The sequence below is a fragment of the Salvelinus sp. IW2-2015 genome, linkage group LG37 (assembly GCF_002910315.2).
Source record: "Salvelinus sp. IW2-2015 linkage group LG37, ASM291031v2, whole genome shotgun sequence".
Taxonomy (NCBI): domain Eukaryota; kingdom Metazoa; phylum Chordata; class Actinopteri; order Salmoniformes; family Salmonidae; genus Salvelinus; species Salvelinus sp. IW2-2015.
This window is the reverse complement of record NC_036876.1, coordinates 3,477,469-3,503,228: the sequence shown is the minus strand read 5'-3', so window position 1 is coordinate 3,503,228 and position 25,760 is coordinate 3,477,469. Positions and strand designations below refer to the sequence as shown.

The window sequence follows — 25,760 nt, the reverse complement described above, 5'->3', positions numbered from 1 at the left end:
CCAGGTAAATACATACTTTTCTTTACTGTAAAATAAACGAATAGTCCTCTCATATTACCCAACCAGTCTCCTCCAAGTCCATCCCAGCCGGTTTCTATATCAAGGTTCGGCTCATTTCATTTCAATACATTCAGGAAGGAAAACTACCAGGCCAAACAGTGACCATAGGATTGACCAAGACAGGCACCACTAACACATCTGGGACCAGGTTGCCTTTATTCAACCAGTCTTCCCAGTCTGTTCTCTTTGTCCACAGTTGTGCCAGGGATGTCTGTCTGGCTGGCGGTTGCTAACTATGTCACTTTGTGCCTGCCCAGACGACTGCTTCCTCTGCCACCATTCTGGCTCCACGCTGAGACAGTGACCATCCATTACGGGTCTGTGCCACAGTGTGCCAGTCGGCTCCAGCAGGCAGACAGTATCTTCTGTGACCTCATCATCATGAGACAGTGGTGAGAATGGTGATGATGATGATGTACCGCGGTGTGTGATGTCACCTAGTTTGGCCAGTAAGGCTCTGACTGGCTGAATGGCATTGTTTGTCTGTCTGCGGATTCTGATTGAGTTTTCTAGACTACAGATGACCTCTTTGTGCTGCTATTCGTTTCTTTTAGATAGTCATGTGCACACACACACAGCAGCATCATTTTAATTCTCAATTCACACACACACACACACACACACACACACACTTCTAATCATTAATGTTTGTCACCTTTTCACTTACCTGAAATGTTTTGCTCAAATGAATCAAATTTAATTGCATAATTTTTAACAGTCTGGTAGAGATAAATATAAAAGCCAACATTAAAATAACAAATAGGTACATTTAATTTCAGTTCCAAATCATTCAGAGTAATTGAACTCGACTTGGAATGTACATTTATATTAAATTATTATTATGTTAAAATTCGATCTATTTATTAAATGGGAACGAAATTGAGTGAAAATAATGGAATTGAACACAACACCAAATATAATCTGAAGCGTCATGTGATGCACCTTATTTGTTTTAAGGGACACAGGTTGCCTAATTCGATATCTTTTAATGAATGAATTAATATATTTAATTAAATGTCCAAAACAAACAATATATTCTATAGCCTATTTATTTGTAGTCCTGTGGCCCCTCAGTTTCAATGAACTCAATGCCTTTGACTCTTTGGCAACAGTGTCCTGGCTGGCACTCTGCTGGTTGACAGTCTACTTGTGGTCTCTACTGGAGAAGTGCAGGGAATGCAACAGGTGGCAGAACATAGAGTTAGATCGCCACCTACAGGCCTTCCAGCAGTAGGACCGAAGTCTCTGTACTCTCGCCTAGCAGTGGACAGGGAACAAAATGCAGCAGACAAGTTGTCAGTTCTAGAACAGTTGTAGAATTCCATACTGTACAGATGTGTTCTTTCTTATTTGTTTGTGTGTGCATGTATTGCAACGGCTCAATTTTTTATCATACCAATATCACATCGTATCGAAATCCACTATCCAAATGTATTTATTTATTTTTATTTAACCTTTMTTTAACTAGGCAAGTCAGTTAAGAACAAATTCTTATTTACAATGACGGCCTACCAAAAGGCAAAAGGTCTGCTGCGAGGACGGGGGCTGGGATTAAAATTTATATATATATGACAAAACACACATCACGACAAGAAAGACAACACAACACTACATAAAGAGAGACCTAAGACAACAACATAGCAAGGCAGCAACACATGACAACACAGCATGGTAGCAACACAACATGGTAGTAGCACAAAACATGGTACAAACATTATTGGGCACAGACAACAGCACAAAGAGCAAGAAGGTAGAGACAACAGTACATCACGCAAAGCAGCCACAACTGTCAGTAAGAGTGTCCATGATTGAGTCTTTGAATGAAGAGATTGAGATAAAACTCTCCAGTTTGAGTGATTGTTGCAGCTCGTTCCAGTCGCTAGCTGCAGCGAACTGAAAAGAGGAGCGACCCAGGGATGTGTGTGCTTTGGAGACCTTTAACAGAATGTGACTGGCAGAACAAGTGTTGTATGTGGAGGATGAGGGCTGCAGTAGATATCTCAGATAGGAGGGAGTGAGGCCTAAGAGGGTTTTATAAATAAGCATCAACCAGTGGGTCTTGCAACAGGTATACAGAGATGACTAGTTTACAGAGGAGTATAGAGTGCAGTGATGTGTCCTATAAGGAGCATTGGTGGCTAATCTGATGGCCGAATGGTAAAGAACATCTCGCTGCTCGAGAGCACCCTTACCTGCCGATCTATAAATTATGTCTCCATAATATAGCATGGGTAGGATGGTCATCTGAATCAGGGTTAGTTTGGGAGCTGGAGTGAAAAAGGAGCGATTACGATAGAGGAAACCAAGTCTAGATTTAAGCTTAGCCTGCAGCTTTGATACGTGCTGAGAGAAGGACAGTGTACCGTCTAGCCAAAAATCGTCTAGCCAGAAGGACAGTGTACCATAATGCAAATGTTTGGAGGTAGCTTAACATGTATGTGCATTGGATCAGTAACTGAAAGGTTGCTGGTTCTAATCCCCTGGCCGACTGGGTAAATAATATGTCGATGTGCTCTTGAGCAATGCATTTAACCCTAATTGCTCTGGAAAAGAGTGTCTSTAAAAAATGGAAGTGATATGCTCGATCTGTTTGGTTCCAAAATGTTACATTTAATTATGTTTATACACAACAAAAAAAGATGCAGAAATAGAAAGAGAGGGAGGGATGAGTCTGCTTAGAAATCGGGACTCGTGGCATCATTCTGGTTTGGTTTTGTTTTCACAGCACAGCAGAGTCACCGAGGGTTCAGTGGTATCTACAAGGCTGCTCTGCCACATTTAATTATCTCTCTCTCTCTCTCTCTCTCTCTCTCTCTCTCTCTCTCTCTCTCTCTCTGCTTTCTCTCCTCTCTCTCTCCTCTCTCGTCTCTCTCTCTCTCTCTCTCTCTCCTCTCTCTCTCTCTCTCTCTCTCTCTCTCTGTCGCGTCCGTCTCTCTCTGTCTCTCTTCCTCATACTTCTATCTCAGTACCATCATTTTAAAAGCTGGTTCACAGCATCAGCCTCTATTTATCTTGTCCTTGTCTCATCCTCTTCTCATCCGTACCAAACCTCTCTCCTGCACTATCTTTAGGTCTGACCGAGCAATGCCGCCCTCCACTCCCCCCCCCTCTCTTCCTCTCCTCCTCCAAGTCGCTTTCCCCCTCCTCCTCTCTCTTCCCCCTTACTCCAGTCGGTTGTCTTGTGCTCTGTCTGCCCTGTGGGGTTGTGACCCCGTTGACCTTTGGGTGCCCTCTGCAGTGTAGACTCTCAGTCAGCTGCAGCTGTGGTCCTGCCAAGAGAAGGGATAATCCTATCACATAGTCATGCTGCTGAGAGAGGCAGGGCAGGTGAAGAACTGTATGATTGTGTGTTTGTTTTTGTGTGTGTTTGTGTTTGTCTGTGTGTGTGTTTATGTGTGTGTGTGTGTGTGTGTGTGTGTGTGTTTATGAGTGTGTGTGTGTGTGTGTGTGTTTATGAGTGTGTGTGTGTGTTCCGATATGTGTGTTTATCCATGTTCACGTGATGCATAATTATTAATGGTCAACAGACTGAATATAAACTGACTGACAGAGTGTTTGTGAGTGCTATGTAATATATATTGATCTACTCCCCCCAACCAAACCTGCATTTATCTGGGGCATTAGTCCGAGTACCATGGCTACAGTACGATACGCCAGCCAGCTACAGTCGGCACCAGCAGAACCTCGCCTTGTGCCGTAGTCTTTCCACAGCCTGCTGTCTCCAAACAGAGCCACAAACAACAACTTGTAAACACACACAGACACAGATGCCAGATGCCGGGCTGAGTGTGTGTCCTCAATCGACGCAAGGCATCAGATCATCATCTCCTAAACCCAGTGAGCTCTGTATTATCTCAGTTAAAATCCCACTGACTATCAACACACAGATGCTGCTGCTCGGTGGCTGTACTGTCCTGGCCCCATTCCTCTCTCTYTCTCTCTCTGTTTGGGAAACCCTGTGCTTATTGACTAAAACAAAATTCAGGAAATACATGTCTAAATAAGCATTAAATGGCTCAACTATCCCTTTAAGAATTAGCTAGCTGCCCCAGACAAGACGTGATGGTAATGATAAACAACTTAACTTCTCCCTGATGCAGAGTCCCTATGGGTTTATCCATTGAGTCAGGTCAAAATCAGGACATGGTAGGCCTGGATGTGTATATATATATATATTTGCAAATAAATTCATAAAAAATCCTACAATGGAATTTTCTGGATTTTTTTTCTTCTCATTTTGTCTGTCATAGTTGAAGTGTACCTATGATGAAAATTACAGGCCTCTCTCATCTTTTTAAGTGGGAGAACTTGCACAATTGGTGGCTGACTAAATACTTTTTTGCCCCACTGTATATATATATTTATATTATTATTATAATTGTTTTATAAAATGTTACCAAACGGAGGCCTATAATATAAATAGAACATGAAAATGAGTTTATTTTCAGTGTCCTACATCTCCTCCCTGAGCCATAAGCATCAATTACTTATTATAACAGCACATTAAAGTGGCAATCAGCAGTAGCAACTATAACAAAGTATATTGTTTCTCCTCCCCGCCCCTGTTTTGATAAAAAGCTGATTGAGTGAGAAATGTAACCACTCAAACCATCCAAGATGTCAACATGATATTTTTAACCATGTTTGTTTCAGTTACATTGTTTTCAAATCTCAGAGTAAAAGCAGCTTATATTTTGATGGGTATGACAGTTGAACTTAAAGAACCACTGGGCACAAACAGCAGTTCAATGTCTAGTTTTGATTTACATTTGGTTGAGCTGTCAACTAATGTGAATTCACCAAACAACTGCACCATGTTATTAGATTTAGGTTATATATTGGATGAAATTAAGAGGAAAGGCCTTTACATTGATGACTTTTTGCAAATCCAATCCGTTTTCCATGTCATCACATAGATTTTGTGGGTTGAAAGGGGGTAGAAAGAACGTTGCCTCAACCAGTTTTTGCACAGTGGAATGAGGCATTTATATTCTCCAAGAAAGTGGGTACAGATCCTTCATTTATTAAGTCCAAAAATGAATGTAGCAACCGCTGATTGCTCATTTAAAGAGTTATCATTGTGCTCATTAATTTACTCTGCACGTTTTTGTTTTATCCCAGTACAAACACATCTGATTCCAATAGAWGTTGGTCGGCTGTGAAATCGTTAGGTCCTGACTGCTAATAATTCCCTATACATTTATACACTCATAAAACAGTAAAATAGGTTTTGTACAAAAGAGCCGATATTCTTACTCTCAAAGTGACTTACGAAATAGTTCAATTGATCATACGAATGCATCACAAATGTCTTTATTGCAACATTTCCCGTTCTTTACTCATGTCAGGATGGCCGAGCGGTCTAAGGCGCTGCGTTCAGGTCGCAGTCTCCTCTGGAGGCGTGGGTTCGAATCCCACTTCTGACAAAATATTTTGCGGAAATTCTGAGAAATTACAATGAATAATAAAATGAATGAGGCAATGACAGTACACTACTCCATGACACCATGCATGCAGGAACCGCTAAAATAACCTATTTGCTCTTATTTCAAATATTCGTTTTATTGCATAAAATTACTTTGTGTTACATACGCATTGTGATCATGAGAAATCAATCAAGTTCAGAATTGTAATTAATTCATATTTTGTATTGTGCAATAACGCAATAATTTGTGATAGCCTGGTGAAGATACAGGCCTATCTGAATAAACGTTTGTGTTGTTCTTATTCTTAATTCGTTTATTTCAACTTATTGATTGAAGTATTTTTTTCTGTATACATTCTTAATATTTAAATAAATAAACACATATTTACAAATAAATCATTTGACAACTTACAGAAAAACATCTTAAAAAGACCGACAATATTTCTCTCTATCTTGCAGCAATCGCAAAAATGTAAAACTAAAGAATTTCATAGAACTTCTGGAAATTGACTATGGACAACCTCGAACATTTTCTCTAATGGCACTTTTGTCCGCCACAAATTTGTAGAAACATGAATCATTTAGAAATAATTAAGAACATAAGGTATATATTTTTTACATCTAGGCCAGCCATTGTTGCCTATGTTGTTTTCTTTGAGAACATAAATATGGTTAATAATGTGTGGAATGTCTTTACAAAGATGACAAAACATACAAAGAGGAGCAAAAGAGGTTGCACCTGCCACTCACTACACTATTTCTACATTTCCACCTTTTATGCTGATCCTGGGTCAGTTTTGCATTTCCCCCACTAATGGAGAAGCTGATTGTAGATGTGTACCTAGGAGGGCAACATCACCCTACACCAGTGGGGCTCCACAGTGCTTTTACTGTGATAATGTCCTCTACTAATGACATCAGACAGCAAGGATATTATGTGACAATTTCACCTTTATCGCCATGCTGTAATTACCGTAACAAAGGTCAGAGTGCCAGACTGATCTAGAAGCCTGGGGGGCCACGTATCCACAGCGACAGACAGAGCTAGAAGTCTGGAGGGCCATGTATCCACAGCGACAGATAGATCGAGATGCCTGGGGGGGCCAATGTATCCACAGCGACAGACAGAGATAGAAGTCTGGAGGGCCATGTATCCACAGCGACAGACAGATCTAGAAGCCTGAGGGGCCACATATCCACAGCTACAGATAGATCTAGAAGACTGGGGGACCATGTATCCATGGCGACAGACAGCTCTAAGGGGCCTGGGGGTCCACTGTGTCTTCAGGTGCCCAGGGAGGGGAAGTCAATGATTAGTCAAAATGACATTGTGACACATAATAGCCACACATTTCTGATAGGAATCTAAAATCCTATAGATATATTTAAGCAATAAGGCATGAGGGGGTGTGGTATATGGCCAATATACCATGGCTAAGGGCAGTTTTTCTGCACAACGCAACGCGGAGTGCATGGACACAGCCCTTAGCCGTGGTATATTGGCTATATATCACAAACACCTGAAGTGCCTTATTGCTATTATAAACTGGGTACCAATGTAATTAGAGCAGTAAAAATAAATGTTTTGTCATACCCTTGGTATATGGTCTGATATACCACGGCTATCAGCCAATCAGCATTCAGGGCTCGAACCACCCAGTTAATAAATATTATTAGAAATAGATATACATATTACAATCATTTATGCTGTATGTATGTGTATATATATATATATATAAAAATAAACTCAGCAAAAAAAGAAACGTCCCCTTTTCAGAACCCTGTCTTTCAAAGATAATTCGTAAGAATCTAAATAACTTCACAGATCTTCATTGTAAAGGGTTTAAACACTGTTTCCCATGCTTGTTCAATGAATAAATAAACAATTAATGAACATGCATCTGCGGAACGGTCATTAAGACACTAACAATTTACAGACGATAGGCAATTAAGGTCACAGTTATGAAAACTTAGGACACTAAAGAGGCCTTTCCACTGAAAAAAAACAAAAGAAAGATGCCCAGGGTCCCTACTCATCTGCGKGAACGTGCCTTAGGCATGCTGCAAGGAGGCATGAGGACAGCAAATGTGGCCAGGGCAATAAATTGCAATGTCCGTACTATGATGCGCTTAAGACATCGCTACAGGGAGACAGGACGGGCAGCTGATCATCCTCGCAGTGGCAGACCACGTGTAACAACAACTGTACAGGATCGGTACATCTGAACATCACAGGTACAGGATGGCAACAACAACTGCTCGAGTTACACCAGGAACGCACAATCTCTCCATCAGGGCTCAGACTTTCCGCAATAGGCTGAAAGAGGCTGGACTGAGGGCTTATAGGCCTGTTGTAAGGCAGGTCCTCACCAGACATCACCGGCAACAACGTCACCTATGGGCAGAAACCCACCGTCGCTGGACCAGACAGGACTGGCAAAAAAGTGCTCTTCACTGACGAGTCGCGGTTTTGTCTCACCAGGAGTGATGGTCGGAGTCGCGTTTATCGTCGAAGGAATGAGCGTTACACCGAGGCCTGTACTCTGGAGTGGGATCGATTTGGAGGTGAAGGGTCCTTCATGGTCTGGGGCGGTGTGTCACAGCAGCATCGGACTGAGCTTGTTGTCATTGCAGGCAATCTCAATGCTGTGCGTTACAGGGAAGACATCCTGGCATTGTCATCCAGCATGACAATGCCACCAGTCATACTGCTCAGTCTGTGCGTGATTACCTGCGAGACAGGAATGTCAGTGTTCTGCCATGTACATCGAAGAGCCCGGATCTCAACCCCATTGAGCACGTCTGGGACCTGTTGGATCGGAGGGTGAGGGCTAGGGCCATTCCCCCCAGAAATATCCGGGAACTTGCAGGTGCCTTGGTGGAAGAGTGGGGTAACATCTCACAGCAAGAACTGGCAAATCTGGTGCAGTCTATGAGGAGGAGATGCACTGCAGTACTTAATGCAGCTGGTGGCCACACCAGATACTGACTTACTTTGATTTTGCCCCCCCCCCCTTTGTTCAGGAACACATTGTTCCATTTCTGTTAGTCACATGTCTGTGGAACTTGTTCAGTTTATGTCTCAGTTGTTGAATCTTGTTACGTTCATACAAATATTTACACATGTTAAGGCAGCTGAAAATAAGCAGAGTTGACAGTGAGAGGACGTTTCTTTTTTTGCTGAGTTAATATATATATATATATATATAGTAGATGGTATATTCATTTTAATTTTCTGTTATATTTGTGTCATTGTCTTTGTGGGTCTGTTTGTAAAGTAATGACGCTTACAATGACGTTCTATTTCAATGTAGTCTACCCAAACAACTGCAGCCCATTCTCACATAAACCTCACCTCTCCCAGAGACAACATAAGTCCTGTCCAACCACTTTTAAAGTGGCACTCCAGTCTCGTTTTCACCTACTTTAACACCTGATTTACTGAACAAAAGGACATCTCTCAATAGGTGGTCCAGGTGTGTCATGACATAGCACAAGTCGGGGGTGGGCCTTTCCTCTTTTGTTCTCTATAGCTTCTCTATGGGTGGTAGCCGATGACATCACAGATTCCCATCAGACCTATTCCTTGAATGCCCTGCTCTTTAAAGTTTGCAGTTGTGTATATATATATATTTTTTTACCCTTTAGTGTGTGTGTACTTTACTGTATTTATACTTGCGATATCACTTTTCAACAGTAAAAGCTAAAAAATAGCTGAAGGATCTCTTTAAAGTAGTCACCATAGTGCTGTCAGTGCTGGAAGAGTCTGAAGGAGTAGGTTATTGTTGTTTTAGGGTTGATTGTTGCAGATTCAAGATGCATCTCTTTCTCATCACGATGCTGCTATTTATTACATGTTGTTGTATTATGAATCTAAACATCAGAGCTGGAACTGAGGTCTCTGCCCTTAACAGATATAGGCCTGGTCCCTGTGAAGCAGTATACAGATAGAAACAACAGCATCCACTGTAGGGATTATTAATAAATAAAATCAAAGTTTAATTACATAGGAAGGAATAGCCTGAATAATTGGCATACGCGTGTGCGTGTGCGTGTGCGTGTGTCAATAACAGAGGGTTCCTCATCCCAAATGTAGACTGTGTCATGTTATCTCGAGAATGAGCTTTTAGTTTTTAATGGCAGATCTCTGCTGAGGCTGCAAACAGAGGTCGTGGCCTGAGTTAGGGCTCGCGTCCCAAATGGCACCCTATTCCCTATTAAAGTGCACAGCTTTTGATCAAAACCTTATGGGCCATGGCCAAAAGTAGTGCACTACATAGGGAATAGGGTGCCATTTGGTTCACATGTAAGATGTTGTACTACTCTGCTGTAGTACAAAGATACCGGATGTGCTTTCTCTTGACAGACACACTTCGATTTTTCTGTAAATTTAGAAAGACAGTGCCCCCCTTAGAGATGTCAACTGGAGTGCACCATTTCTTACTGAGGACGGGGATACTTCAGCAAAGTAAAACTACAGTACACTGTTGAGTGAAGAACATGGCACCGTATTCCCTATGTTGTGCAACACACTTTCATAGGGAATGGAGGCCATTTGGGAGGTAAGATATATTTTTAGGACAGGCAGAGATGCTTTGGGGGATAAGTATTGAGGACAATGTTTAAGATAGAATCAAATCAAATATTATTTATCACATGCGCCGAATACAAATGAAATGCTTGCTTAGGAGCCCTTCCCCACAATGCAGAGTTTACACAAGAATATATACAGGGAGTACCAGTACCAGATCAATGTGCAGGGGTATTTGAGCTAGATATGAATGCAGGGTAAAGTGACGAGGCATCAGGACAGATAATAACAAGAGTAAAATAAAGACCAGAGTAGCAGCAGCAAATTATGAGTATAAAATAGTGTGTGTACAGTATATGTGTGTTTGTGTGTGTAATGTGTATGTATGTGTGTTTGTGTTTTGTCAGTATGCGTGTGTGTGTTATGTGTGTGTGTGTGTAAACAGTGTATATGAATGTGTGTGGATATGGTTGGTATATATATTCTAGTGAGTGTGTATATGGTTGGTATATATATTCTAGTGAGTGTGTATATGGTTTGTATATATAGTCTAGTGAGTGTGTATATGGTTGTATATATAGTCTAGTGAGTGTGTATATGGTTGTATATATAGTCTAGTGAGTGTGTATATGGTTTGTATATATAGTCTAGTGAGTTGTATATGGTTGTATATATAGTCTAGTGAGTTGTGTATTATGGTTTGTATATATAGTCTAGTGAGTGTGTATATGGTTTGTATATATATAGTCTAGTGGTGTATATATGGTTGTATATATAGTCTAGTGAGTGTGTATATGGTTTGTATATATAGTGTAGTGTCGTGTCTTTGGCATCATTAAGTGAAGACTTATTATATCAATCAATTCTCTGTAATTATTATTATGTGATTAAACTAATCATGTAAATGTAATTACCAGGAAGTCGGGCACAGAGGAAAATCTTCAGATTAAAAGTTCTAATTTTCCTAATATAATTTTCAGATATTTTAATATCTGACAAATTAGTCTTCTAATTAATGAATCATTCTTTACCTCACGTTAGTCTCATTCCAAATGTTGAAGTTGTTGGTTATCTGTACGAACCCAGTCTTTACTATGAATCATCCATACATCAATTGTCTTAATCATTTATTTATTAACTAACTAAATAAATCACAGAAATGTACAAACAACAATATATATGGTTACAAGGAAATGATAAGGGAAGTGGGTGTGGACTGAGAAAGGCCGGGAAAGACAAGAGACACTAACCAGTTGATAATTATAATATTGAAATGCTAATCCTTTGCACATGAACTCTCACTCATTCGGGAATAATTGCAATCAATATATATATATTTACGCTCAGTGTGTCGTCATGATCTCTGTTGGAATCGCTCGTCTTTCTGTTGGAAAGTTCATCTGAACTTCTCTTTGCGTCCCTGGAGTCTTTCGTGGTTAGAATGGTTACTTCAGAGTCCCATTCAGAAATGTTCTTATAGAATAGATGTTTCGGCGGTTGTCGGTCTTCGCATTCAGTCAACATAAATTCTAGCTGCAGACTAGTAATTAGTATCGAAGATTTGCTCTTATTCTGTCGGTATCGATAGTCTCAGAGTTGAACCATTTCCACCAGTGTAGCCAATGCTCCACGTGGTTTGGTTAGGAATTCAGTTCCGCTCAGCCCAGTCAAAACTGTTCGCTGCTCTGGCACCCCAATGGTGGAACAAACTCCCTCACGACGCCAGGTCAGCGGAGTCAATCACCACCTTCCGGAGACACCTGAAACACCTGAAATCCCGATGACCCCAGGTAGAGGGAGACCAAAGGAGCCCGGCTCGAGAGGAGTCGATGCCATCAGCTAGCCCCGGCGACGAGGTGGGTCACGCCGTGAACTATGTCACCTCCTGTTGGGCGCACCCCGAATCAACTGCACCCATGGTCCCGGTGAAGGTTGACGGACACGACAGGGAAGCACTATTGGACTCCGGAAGTATGGTTACGCTCGTAACACGAGCCTGCTGAACCAGGAGACCAAAAGGGGTAGGTCTAATTATTTGCATCTAATTATTGTATAAATGAATGACTAAAGATGAAACTATTTGTGAAATTATGTAATGTGATTTTAAACTGTTTAATGTAAGAGAATCAAATTCCCTTTAAAATTGAACTAAGTCATTGGCCGCCCATGAGCACAGACATTGATCTGGTGTCATGGGACAGCCCTTTTCTGCTGTTCGAATACAAACCCACCTGGAGAAGCCCACTGGAGACAAGCGTACCTCGATTACCGAGAGGGCTAAGGTTTGAGTAGAGACCATGCATTCCTCGGTTGTTGAATTTACATTTAAGTCATTTAGCAGACGCTCTTATCCAGAGCAACTTACAAATTGGTGCATTCACCTTATGATATCCAGTGGAACAACCACTTTACAATAGTGCATCTAACTCTTTTAAGGGGGAGGGGGGGTAGAGGGATTACTTTATCCTATCCTAGGTATTCCTTAAAGAGGTGGGTTGTTTCAGGTGTCTCCGGAAGGTGGTGATTGACTCCGCTGACCTGGCGTCGTGAGGGAGTTTGTTCCACCATTGGGGTGCCAGAGCAGCGAACAGTTTTGACTGGGCTGAGCGGGAACTGAATTCCTAACCAAACCACGTGGAGCATTGGCTACACTGGTGGAAATGGTTCAACTCTGAGACTATCGATACCGACAGAATAAGAGCAAATCTTCGATACTAATTACTAGTCTGCAGCTAGAATTTATGTTGACTGAATGCGAAGACCGACAACCGCCGAAACATCTATTCTATAAGAACATTTCTGAATGGGCTCTGAAGTAACCATTCTAACCACGAAAGACTCCAGGGACGCAAAGAGAAGTTCAGATGAACTTTCCAACAGAAAGACGAGCGATTCCAACAGAGATCATGACGACACACTGAGCGTAAATATATATATATTGATTGCAATTATTCCCGAATGAGTGAGAGTTCATGTGCAAAGGATTAGCATTTCAATTATTATAWTTATCAACTGTGTAGTGTCTCTTGTCTTTCCCGGCCTTCTCAGTCCACACCCACTTCCCTTATCATTTCCTTGTAACCATATATATTGTTGTTTGTACATTTCTGTGATTTATTTAGTTAGTTAATAAATAAATGATTAAGACAATTGATGTATGGATGATTCATAGTAAAGACTGGGTTCGTACAGATAACCAACAACTTTCAACATTTGGAATGAGACTAACGTGAGGTAAAGAATGATTCATTAATTACGACACGGAAGCACTATTGGACTCTGGAAGTATGGTTACGCTCGTAACCACGAGCCTGCTGAACCAGGAGACCAAAAGGGGTAGGGAGATGTCCATTTCCTGTGTTCGTGGTGACACAAAGCAGTATCCAACTGTATGGACCAATATCGTGATGCCACAAGGGAGCTGCCAGATGACGGTGGGTGCAGTGCCAGAGTTGCCGGTACCTTTCCTAGTGGGACGGGATTGTCCGCTGTTCGCGGCCCTATGGGGGCACAAGGTGAGGAAGAAGGTACGTGCCGGTCAAAGAAGAGAGCGGGGACGACCAATAGCCTGTGCGGCCCGGAAGCAACCGGTTTACCAGCATGTGTCTTACGGCACCGGAGTCGGAGTCGGAGGGGGCGCCGGAACCCGAACCACCTGGAGAACCCCTGGAGGAGGAGCCCATCCTCCCCCTCCTCGATTTCGAGGGGCCAGTCGAGACCCCCGCTGGAGGCCAACTGAGGGGACAATTCGGGACGGCCCAGTAGGAGGATCCAAACTTGAAAGCCGCCGCAGCCCAAGTGATAGCGGTGGATGGACAGCTACTTCCGGGGGTGAGTGACTGGCGATACCCCCATTCCCAAATCAAGAATAACCTTTTGTATCAGGTGTCACGCCAACAGGGGGAACTTCGAGAGGTATTGTGGCTGCCCCGATGGTACGTGGGAACCGTTCTTCAGCTACCCMACACCCACCTGTTGGGGGACCACCTGGGCATGGAGAAGACCCGGGAATGGATTGTCGCCCGGTTCCACTGTCCCGGGATGAGGAGGGCCGTGGAAGTCTACTGTCGCAGCTGCCCGGAGTGTCAACTCACGGCTCCGAAAGCCCACTTCCGAAGCCCATTGGTCCCCCTACCAATCATTGGAGTGCCCTTTGAACGCATCGCCATGGACATAGTGGGACTCCTGGTAAAAACAGCACGAGGACACCGGTACATCCTGGTGATAGTAGATTATGCCACCACGTATCCCGAGGCCATTCCCCTACGGGCGGCGGTATCCAAGGGAATCGCCCGGGAGCTGTTCCACCTCTTTAGCCGGGTGGGCATCCCGAATGAGATCTTGACAGACCAAGGTACGGAGTTTATGTCTCGCCTCATGAAAGAGTTGTGTGCCCTCCTGCAGATCAAGCAGATCCGGACCTCCGTTTTTCACCCGCAGACAGATGGGCTCGTCGAGCGCTTTAATAAAATGCTCAAACAGATGCTGCGGAAGGTCATCGAGCAGGATGGGAAGAACTGGAACCAGCCCCACCTAATGTTCTCAATCCGAGAAGTACCCCAATCCTCCACTAGGTTTTGCCCGTTCAAACTCCCTCATCTTAGCTCGGGCACCGTCTCCAACTACACGGAAGTCACCTTACTTCCCCCAGTCCTCCACTGTGTGCTGCCCTTCTGGCAGCTTTATGGGGCTTGTACAGCTGGTGAGCAATCAGCCCTTGATTACTCACCAACTCCCCAATCAGCCCCAATTAGTCCTGGGCGGAGAGCCCGTCGAGACCTGGTACGTCCAGCAGATGGAGCCATCGCCTCGTGATGTATCCCCCGTCTGTCACCAGGCCTCGACGAGTCTCCCCCTGGTGGCTGACCTGCTGTACGCCACAATATAGTCTAGTGAGTGTGTATATAGGTTGTATATATAGTCTAGTGAGTGTGTATATGGTTGTATATATAGTTCTAGTGAGTGTATATATGGTTGTATATATAGTCTAGTGAGTGTTATATGGTTGTATATATAGTCTAGTGAATGTATATATGGTTGTATATATAGTCTAGTGAGTGTATATATGGTTGTATATATAGTCTAGTGAGTGTATATATGGTTGTATATATAGTCTAGTGAGTGGTGTATATGGTTGTATATATAGTCTAGTGAGTGTGTAATATGGTTGTATATATAGTCTGGTGAGTGTGTATATGGTTTGTATATATAGTCTGGTGAGTGTGTATATGGTTTGTATATATAGTCTAGTGAGTGTGTATATGGGTTGTATATATAGTCTAGATAGTGTGTATATGGTTTGTATATATAGTCTAGTGAGTGTGTATATGGTTTGTATATATAGTCTAGTGACTGTGTATATGGTTGTATATATAGTCTAGTGAGTGTATATATGGTTTGTATATATAGTCTAGTGGTGTGTATATGGTTTGTATATATAGTCTAGTGAGTGTGTATATGGTTTGTATATATAGTCTAGTGAGTGTGTATATGGTTGTATATATAGTCTAGTGAGTGTGTATATGGTTTGAATATAGTCTAGTGAGTGTGTATATGGTTGTAATATATAGTCTAGTGAGTGTATATGGTTTGTTATATATAGTGTTATGCTGGTGAATGAGGACCCAAAAGCGACGTAATAGTAACAGAGTCTTTATTCCAGTATTAAACAAATAATGATTCTCCTGGATATAATCAAAGGTAAATCCAAAACAGGAAACTGAAATCCTCTCGTCAATAGAGAGGAAGACTGGAGACGCGACCACAGACTGCAGGTCGCTTCGGGAAGGCACTGGCCGTAGCTGACATAGACACCTGCTCACACGCAGCATCTGAAGAAGGCAAAGAACACGACTGGGCGGAACAAGGACACAGGAACAGCAAACATCAAACAAGAATCCGACAAGGACAGAAGCGGAAAACAGAGGGAGAAATAGGGACTCTAATCAGAGGGCAAAATAGGGGACAGGTGTGAAAGAGTAAATGAGGTCGTTAGGGAGAATGAGAAACAGCTGGGAGCAGGAACGGAACGATAGAGAGAGAGATGAGAGCGGGAAGAGGGAGAGAGGGAGGAGGAGAGAGAGAGAGAAAGAGAAAGAACCTAATAAGACCAGCAGAGGGAAAGCACAGGGACAAGACATGATAATCAATGACAAAACATGACAGTACCCCCCACTCACCGAGCGCCTCCTGGCGCACTCGAGGAGGAAACCCTGGGCGGCAACGAAGGAAATCATCAAATCAACGAACGGTCCAGCACGTCCCCGAGATGGAACCCAACTCCTCTCCTCAGGACCATAACCCTCCCAATCCACTAAGTACTGGTTGACCACGTCCCCAGAGAACGCATGTCCATGATCTTCCGTACCTTGTAAATAGGAGCGCCCTCGACAAGGACGGGGGGGGGGAGGAAGACGAACGGGAGCGCGAAGAAAAGGCTTGACACAAAGAGACATGGAAGACAGGGTGGACGCGACGAAGATGTCGCGGAAGAAACAGTCGCACAGCGACAGGATTGACGACCTGAGAGACACGGAACGGACCAATGAACGCGCGGAGTCAACTTGCGAGAAGCTGTCGTAAGGGAAGGTTACGAGTGGAAAGCCACACTCTCTGACCGCGACAATACCTAGGACTCTTAATCCTACGTTTATTTGCGGCTCTCACAGTCTGCGCCCTGTAACGGCAAAGTGCAGACCTGACCCTCCTCCAGGTGCCGCTCACAACGTTGGACAAAAGCCTGAGCGGAGGGAACGCTGGACTCGGCGAGCTGGGACGAAAACAGAGGAGGCTGGTAGCCAAGACTACTCTGAAACGGGGATAGCCCGGTAGCAGACGAAGGAAGCGAGTTGTGAGCGTACTCAGCCCAGGGGAGCTGTTCTGCCCAAGACGCAGGGTTTCGAAACGAAAGGCTGCGTAATATGCGACCAATCGACTGATTGGCCCTTTCTGCTTGACCGTTAGACTGGGGATGAAACCCGGAAGAGAGACTGACGGAAGCACCAATCAAACGACAGAACTCCCTCCAAAACTGTGACGTGAATTGCGGACCTCTGTCTGAAACGGCGTCTAACGGGAGGCCATGAATTCTGAACACATTTTCAATGATGATTTGTGCCGTCTCCTTAGCGGAAGGAAGCTTAGCGAGGGGAATGAAATTGTCCGCCTTAGAGAACCTATCGATAACCGTAAGAATCACAGTCTTCCCCGCAGACGAAGGCAGACCGGTAATAAAGTCTAAGGCGATGTGAGACCATGGTCGAGAAGGAATGGGAAGCGGTCTGAGACGACCGGCAGGAGGAGAGTTACCTGACTTAGTCTGCGCGCAGTCCGAACAAGCAGCCACGAAACGGCGCGTGTCCCGCTCCTGAGTAGGCCAGCCAAAACCGCTGGCGAATAGAAGCAAGCGTACCCGCGAACGCCGGGGTGGCCAGCTAACTTGGCAGAGTGAGCCCACTGAAGAACAGCCAGACGAGTAGAGACAGGAACGAACAGAAGGTTACTAGGACAAGCGCGCGGCGACGCAGTGTGAGTGAGTGCTTGCTTTACCTGTCTCTCAATTCCCCAGACAGTCAACCCGACAACACGCCCTTCAGGGAGAATCCCCTCGGGGTCGGTAGAAGCCACAGAAGAACTAAAGAGACGGGATAAGGCATCAGGCTTTGGTGTTTCTTATTTCCCGGACGATAGGAAATCACGAACTCGAAACGAGCGAAAAAACAACGCCCAACGAGCTTGACGTGCATTAAGTCGTTTGCCGAACGGATGTACTCAAGGTTCTTATGGTCCAGTCCACAAACGACAAAAGGGACGGTCGCCCCCTCCAACCACTGTCGCCATTCGCCTATGGCTAAGCGGATGGCGAGCAGTTCGGCGTTACCCACATCATAGTTGCGTTTCCGATGGCGACAGGCGATGAGAAAAGTAAGCGCAAGGTGGACCTTATCGTCAGACTGGAAGCGCTGAGACAGAATGGCTCCCACGCCCACCTCTGAAGCGTCAACCTCGACAATGAATTTTTAGTGACGTCAGGAGTAACAAGGATAGGGGCGATGTAAAACGCTTCTTGAGGAGATCAAAAGCTCCCTGGGCGGAACCGGACCACTTAGCAAGTCTTGACAGAAGTCAGAGCTGTGAGAGGGGCAGCCACTTGACCGAAATTACGAATGAAACGCCGATAGAAATTAGCGAAACCGAGAAAGCGCTGCAACTCGACACGTGACTTAGGGACGGGCCAATCGCTGACAGCCTGGACCTTAGCGGGATCCATCTGAATGCTTCAGCGGAAATAACAGAACGAGAAAAGTGACAGAGGAGACATGAAAGGCGCACTTCTCAGCCTTCACGTAGAGACAATTCTCTAAAAGGCGCTGGAGTACACGTCGAACGTGCTGAACATGAATCTCGAGTGACGGTGAAAAAATCAGGATATCGTCAAGGTAAACGAAAACAAAAATGTTCAGCATGTCTCTCAGTACATCATTAACTAATGCCTGAAAGACAGCTGGAGCATTAGCGAGACCGAACGGCAGAACCCGGTATTCAAAATGCCCTAACGGAGTGTTAAACGCCGTTTTCACTCGTCCCCCTCTCTGATGCGTACGAGATGGTAAGCGTTACGAAGGTCCAACTTAGTAAAGCACCTGGCTCCCTGCAAATCTCGAAGGCTGACGACATAAGGGGAAGCGGATAACGATTCTTAACCGTTATGTCATTCAGCCCTCGATAATCCACGCAGGGGCGCAGAGTACCGTCCTTCTTCTTAAACAAAGAAAAATCCCCGCTCCGGCGGGAGAGGAAAGAAGGCACCACGGTACCGGCGTCGAGAGAAACAGACAGATAATCCCTCGAGAGCCTTACGTTCGGGAGCCGACAGAGAGTATAGTCTACCCCGAGGGGAGTGGTCCCCGGAAGGAGATCAATACAACAATCATACGACCGGTGAGGAGGAAGGGAGCTGGCTCTGGACCGACTGAAGACCGTGCTGCAGATCATGATATTCCTCCGGCACTCCTGTCAAATCACCAGGTTCCTCCTGAGTAGAGGGGACAGAAGACACAGGAGGGATAGCAGACATTAAACACTTCACATGACAAGAAACGTTCCAGGATAGGATAGATACAAGACCAATTAATAGAAGGATTATGACATACTAGCCAGGAGACCCAAAACAACAGGTGTAAAAGGTGAACGAAAAATCAAAAAGGAAATGGTCTCACTGTGGTTACCAGATACTGTGAGGGTTAAAGGTAGTGTCTCACATCTGATACTGGGAGAAGACTACCATCTAAGGCGAACATGGGCGTGGGCTTCCCTAACTGTCTGAAAGGAATGTCATGTTTCCGAGCCCATGCTTCGTCCATAAAACAACCCTCAGCCCAGAGTCTTATCAAGGCACTGCAGAAGCAGCCGAACCGGTCCAGCGTAGATGGACCGACAAGGTAGTACAGGATCTTGATGGAGAGACCTGAGTAGTAGCGCTCACCAGTAGCCCTCCGCTTACTGATGAGCTCTGGCTTTTACTGGACATGACATGACAAAATGTCCAGCAGAACCGCAATAGAGGCAAAGGCGGTTGGTGATTCTCCGTTCCCTCTCCTTAGTCGAGATGCGAATACACACCCAGCTGCATGGGCTCAGTCTCTGAGCCGGTGGAGGAGATGGTTGAGATGCGGAGAGGGGAAACACCGTTAACGCGAGCTCTTCTCCACGAGCTCAGGTGACGAAGATCTACCCGTCGTTCTATGCGGATGGCGAGTGCAATCAAAGAGTCCACGCTGGAAGGAACCTCCCGGGAGAGAATCTCATCCTTAACCTCAGCGTGGAGTCCCTCCAGAAACGAGCGAGCAACGCCGGCTCGTTCCAGTCACTGGATGCAGCAAGAGTGCGAAACTCTATTAGAGTAATCCGTTATGGATCGATCACCTTGACATAGGGAAGCCAGGGCCCTGGAAGCCTCCTTCCCAAAAACTGAACGATCAAAAACCCGTATCATCTCCTCTTTAAAGTTCTGATAATCGTTAGAACACTCAGCCCTTGCCTCCCAGATAGCTGTGCCCCACTCCCGAGCCCGACCAGTAAGGAGTGATATGACGTAAGCGATCCGAGCTCTCTCACTAGAGTACGTGTTGGGCTGGAGAGAGAACACAATATCACACTGGGTGAGAAAAGAGCGACACTCAGTGGGCTGCCCAGAGTAACATGGTGGGTTTATTAACCCTAGGTTCCGGAGACTCGGAAGACCAGGAAGTAGCTGGTGGCACGAGACGAAGACTCTGAAACTGTCCAGAGAGATCGGAGACCTGAGCGGCCAGGGTCTCAACGGCATGACGAGCAGCAAACAATTCCTGCTCGTGTCTGCCGAGCATTGCTCCCTGGAACTCGACGGCAGTGTTGAGAGAATCCATAGTCGCTGGGTCCATCTTGGTCGGATTCTTCTGTTATGCTGGTGAATGAGGACCCAAAAGCGACGTAATAGTAACAGAGTCTTTATTCCAGTATTAAACAAATAATGATTCTCCTGGATATAATCAAAGGTAAATCCAAAACAGGAAACTGAAATCTCTCGTCAATAGAGAGGAACGACTGGAGACGCGACCACAGACTGCAGGTGCGCTTCGGAAGGCACTGGCCGTAGCTGACATAGACACCTGCTCACACGCAGCATCTGAAGAAGGCAAAGAACACGACTGGCGGAACAAGGACACAGGAACAGCAAACATCAAACAAGAATCCGACAAGGACAGAAGCGAAAACAGAGGGAGAATAGGGACTCTAATCAGAGGCAAAATAGGGACAGGTGTGAAAGAGTAAATGAGGTCGTTAGGAGAATGAGAAACAGCTGGGAGCAGGAACGGAACGATAGAGAGAGAGAGAGAGCGGGAGAGGGAGAGAGGGAGAGGAGAGAGAGAGAGAAAGAGAAAGAACCTAATAAGACCAGCAGAGGGAAGCACAGGGACAAGACATGATAATCAATGACAAAAACATGACATATAGTGCTTAGTGAGTGTATGCAGGGTCAGTGGAATATATAGTCAGTGCAGATAGTTTGGGTACCATTATTTGACTATTTAGCAGAATCCATGCAGTTGTCCTAGTCTTACTAAAATACACACTGTTAAAGTGTATTCACTTCTGAAATAAGTGTGTGAACAACTCCCCATCTTGTAACACTTAAAGTCAAGAGTTTCAGTTCCCTTTCCTACACACTGGGGCTTGTGTGTCAGTCAAAGGAAGGGAAAGATCACGAGTTACAACAGAACACAGAGACTGTAGAAGGAAGACTAGTCTCTCTTTGTCTAGTAGTCAGAGAACCACAGTCTAGAACCAGAACCAGAGCATAGCTGGGTTATGATGTGGACCCAAGGGGAAGACAGCAACGCTGCCGGTGAGACTAACTTTCAATTACTCAATATATATAATATTTAAGGGTTTTGTGTATTTTTTATTGAGATAGTACAGTGAACAGGAGACAGGAAAGGTAGGAGAGACTGCGAGTCAGAAGGGCAGTGGGTCGGAGTTGAACCCATGTCGACTATGGTAGCCTAGGCTGTTTAAGGGCCAAACCGGCCACAATGTCTCAATATTGTTGAGAAAGCCTCAAGGACTCCGATTCTTTACCTCAGTTTTTTGGCTTTTCTAGCTTACCAGCAGTTTTAGTAGGTCGACCTTGTCTGTACTTGGTGGTAAATTCATTTGGTAGTATGTTGTTAGTGATGCAACCACAAGTTTATATGAATCCTGAATAAATATACAGTTGTAGTCGGAAGATTACATACACTTCGGTTGGAGTCATTAAAACTCGTTTTTCAACCACTCCACAAATTTGTTGTTAATAAACTATAGTTTTGGCAAGTTGTTTAGGACATCTACTTTGTGCATGACACAAGTAATTTTTCCAACAATTGTTTACAGACAGATCATTTCACTTATAACTCACTGTATCACAATGTCAGTGGCTCAGAACTTTAAATACACTAAGTTGACTGTGCCTTTAAACAGCTTGCAAAATTCCAGAAAATGATGTCATGGCTTTAGAAGCTTCTGATAGGCTAATTGACATAATTTGAGTCAATCAGAGGTGTACCTGTGGATGTATTTCAAGGCCTACCTTCAAACTCAGTGGCTCTTTGCTTGACATCACGGGAAAATCAAAAGAAATCAGTCAAGACCTCAGAAAAAAAATTGTAGACCTCTACAATTCTGGTTTATCCTTAGGAGCAATTTCCAAACACCTGAAGGTACCACGTTCATCTGTACAAACAATAGTATGCAAGTATAAACACCATGGGACCACGCAGCCGTCATACCGCTCAGGAAGAAGACGCGTACTGTCTCCTAGAGATGAACGTACTTTGGTGCGAAAAGTGCAAATCAATCACAGGACAACAGCAAAGGACCTTGTGAAGATGCTGGAGGAAACAGGTACAAAGTATATTTATCCACAGTAAAACAAGTCCTATATCGACATAACCTGAATAGCCGCTCAGCAAGGAAGAAGCCACTGCTCCAAAACCGCCATAAAAAAAGCCAGACTACGGTTTGGAACTGTACATGGGGACAAAGATTGTACTTTTTGGAGAAATGTCCTCTGGTCTGATGAAACAAAAATAGAACTGTTTGGCCATAATGACCATTGTTATGTTTGGAGGAAAAAGGGGGATGCTTGCAAGCTGAAGAACACCATCCCAACCGTGAAGCACGGGGGTGGCAGCATCATGTTGTGGGGGTGCTTTGCTGCAGGAGGGACTGGTGCACTTCACAAAATAGATGGCATCGTGAGGAAGGAAAATTATGTGGATATATTGAAGCCACATCTCAAGACATCAGTCAGGAAGTTAAAGCTTGGTCGCAAATGGAACTGAAAACCTATGTACCTGACTCAGTTACACCAGCTCTGTCAGGAGGAATGGGCCAAAATTAACCCAACTTATTGTGGGAAGCCTGTGGAAGGCTACCTGAAACATTTGACCCAAGTAAAACAATTTAAAGGCAATCCTACCAAATACTAATTGAGTGTATGTAAACTTCTGACCCACTGGGAATGTGATGAAAGAAATAAAAGCTGAAATAAATAATTCTCTGTACTATTATCGGACAATTCCTATTCTTAAAATAAAGTGGTGATCCTGACTTAAGACAGGGAATTTTTACTAGGATTAAATGTCAGGAATTGTGTTAAATGTATTTGGCTAAGGTGTATGTAAACTTCCGACTTCAACTGTATGCATTTTTACTGTATGTGTGTGCCTATCTGTATGTGTATGTGCATATGTGTCTGTGTGTGTGTACTGAGTTTGGGTGTTTATGGTCTCCTACTCTTCTACATGTCCCACTCAGCTGACCCTAGAGATAGATGAGAGAGAGGGCATACTGAATGAATAGTTTTGATTCTGGTCATTTCAATTAGGTTCTGATCACRTTGAAATAACCACACCTGTCTCTCTGCAAAAAAAATGCTACAACATCCCTCAATTGTGAAATGATTTACTATGATATGAAACATTGGACGTGACTTGTACCTTATTTATTTTCCACATCCCTCCATAAAGCTGTCTTTGAGTAGAAAATGTAAAGAATCAATCCCTTGTTCATAATTCTGTGTAGTTGAGGGAATGGCACGGCTCAGATCCATATTGAAAGTGAGACTTTCCGAATCACTTCCTGTATTCTCACCTCAGAATAGCTTCCTCTTGTAGGATCACTTATAGATTACCATAGTATGAGTAATAATACCCATAAAACCTAGTGGACAAACAGAGAAATGGTCCCACTAATTTTTCCACCATTCATTTTTCCCATATGGGATTTTAGAAACACTTAAAATAACATGGTGTGACATTTTCATAACCATGTAAATCTCTCTAGGACAAGGTGACTTTTATCAATATTATTGCCTGTATTTACTCCCCAAAAATGAAATGTAATTAGCTGCTAATATGGATACCATAAAGAACTACAAATGCCATGATGATCTGGACGAGACTGCCAAATCGAGGAAAGTGTAATAATATCTGGATTGAGTATCTAATATTAGCTTAATGTATTATTTAATAAATTTGCAACATTTCTTTAAAAAAATGACAATTCGTTGAACTGTCTTGTGCAAGTTTTCACTTGACACAAAGGTGTCAGCTAGAGATTACATGCAGGAGCTTGCAGGGATTTGTAGTCTTGCATGATGTCTACTTTGATGCTAATTCGCATTTTAGAATCTGAGAGTAAATAGAGCTGAATATTTTGATAAAAGTCACCTTGTCTGAGAGAAATTTACATGGTTACCAAAATGTCACGCCAGGGTAAGCCTTCACAAAACACAGCCCTTATTGTAAGTGTTTCTAAAATTAATGGTGGAAAAATAAGTGTAACCATTTCCCTGTTTGACCGCTAGGTTTTATGGGTATTATGACACCTCCACTGTGGGGCTCTATAGGATTAGGAAAACCTGACTCGTTAGGATTTGGTGCCGTGTTCACGTCATGTCGGAAACTCAGAAATGTTCGACTTGCTTACTCGTTGTAGAAAGATGATACCCGAGTTTCCCACTTGGGAAGTATCAGAATCAACCAATAGGAAGCTCTATGCAAATCATTTATGTTCATTTTAACTCAGAGGTCCTGAGTTTCCGACATGACGTGAACGCTGCATTAATGTCTTTCTTCCTCATTTATTAACCACTTATTTGTGATTAATATTGGGAAGAAGAGCCATAAGTTGCAATAACTGTACATTTTGATAAATGAAAGTATTTTGTTATATTTTCACAGCCTCTGGTGGAGAAAGCAGCTGCTCCTCTGAAGATGAAGGAGACATTCAGGTATATTTAGTAACATCTGTGAGACTCTATGGTTTCTCTGTTGGATAGAGACAAATCGTCCCATGTTAAATCCATGGACGTAGCTTAAGACTTGTATATTTAGCTCTTATATACCGGTAGCCTAAACAGATGATGAGAGAGTATGTCAGAGACTAGTCTGTGTGTATATGTGTATATTTGTTTGGTCTGTCCTGTAGTGTGAGATTCTGGAGAAGCAGAGGGATGAAGCCAATCAGAAGCTATCTGAGATGGAGGAAGGTGAGCTGCACCAATCAATATCCATATAGTGTATGCGGAAACTATTCAGACCCTTTCATTTCTCCACATTTTGTTACGCTACAGCCTCATTCTAAAATGGATTAAATTCATGTTTTTCTTCATCAATCTACACACAATAACCCATAACGACAAAGCAAAAACAGATTATTAGGAATTTTAGCAAATGTATTAAAAATTAAAAACAGAAATACATTTTTTACATAAGTTTTCAGGTCCTTTGCTATGAGACTCGAAATTGAGCTCAGTTGCATCTGGTTCTATTGATCATCCTTGAGATGTTTCTACAACTTCATTGGAGTCCACCTGTGGTAAATTCAATTGATTGGACATAATTTGGAAAGGCACACACCTGTCTATGTAAGGTCTCACAATTGTCAGAGCATAAACCAAGCCATGAGGTCGAAGAATTGTCCGTAGAGGTCCGAGACAGTATTGTGTCGAGGCACAGATCTGGGGAAGTGTACAAAAAAATGTCTGCAGCATTGAAGGTCCCCAAGCACATTGGCCTACATTATTCTTAAATGGAAGAAGTTTAGAACCACTAAGACTCTTCCTAGAGCTGGCCGCCCGGCCAAACTGAGCAATCGGGGGAGAAGGGCCTTGGTCAGGGAGGTGACCAAGATCCCAATGGTCAGAGCTCCAGAGTTCCT

General features: G+C 43.7%; 1 protein-coding gene and 1 non-coding gene across 3 annotated transcripts in view; both read left to right on the top strand.

Moving 5' to 3' along the window:
• Positions 1 to 296: 296 nt before the first annotated feature.
• LOC111960427 (shootin-1) overlaps positions 297 to 25,760 on the top strand; it is a 34,789-nt gene continuing 9,325 nt past the window's right edge. The window contains exons 1-3 of one of the 2 annotated variants that reach the window (XM_023982420.2): positions 297 to 452; positions 24,782 to 24,831; positions 25,029 to 25,089. In XM_023982420.2, coding sequence (XP_023838188.1) covers positions 25,080 to 25,089 — 10 coding nt within the window. In that variant the 5' untranslated portion in view covers positions 297 to 452; positions 24,782 to 24,831; positions 25,029 to 25,079. Of the gene's footprint in view, positions 453 to 21,264; positions 21,403 to 24,781; positions 24,832 to 25,028; positions 25,090 to 25,760 lie in introns of those variants that run through there. The other variant, XM_023982419.1, reaches the window with a different exon arrangement.
• On the top strand, positions 5,404 to 5,486 carry trnal-cag (transfer RNA leucine (anticodon CAG)). The gene has a single exon. It is a non-coding gene; the product is annotated as a tRNA-Leu (tRNA).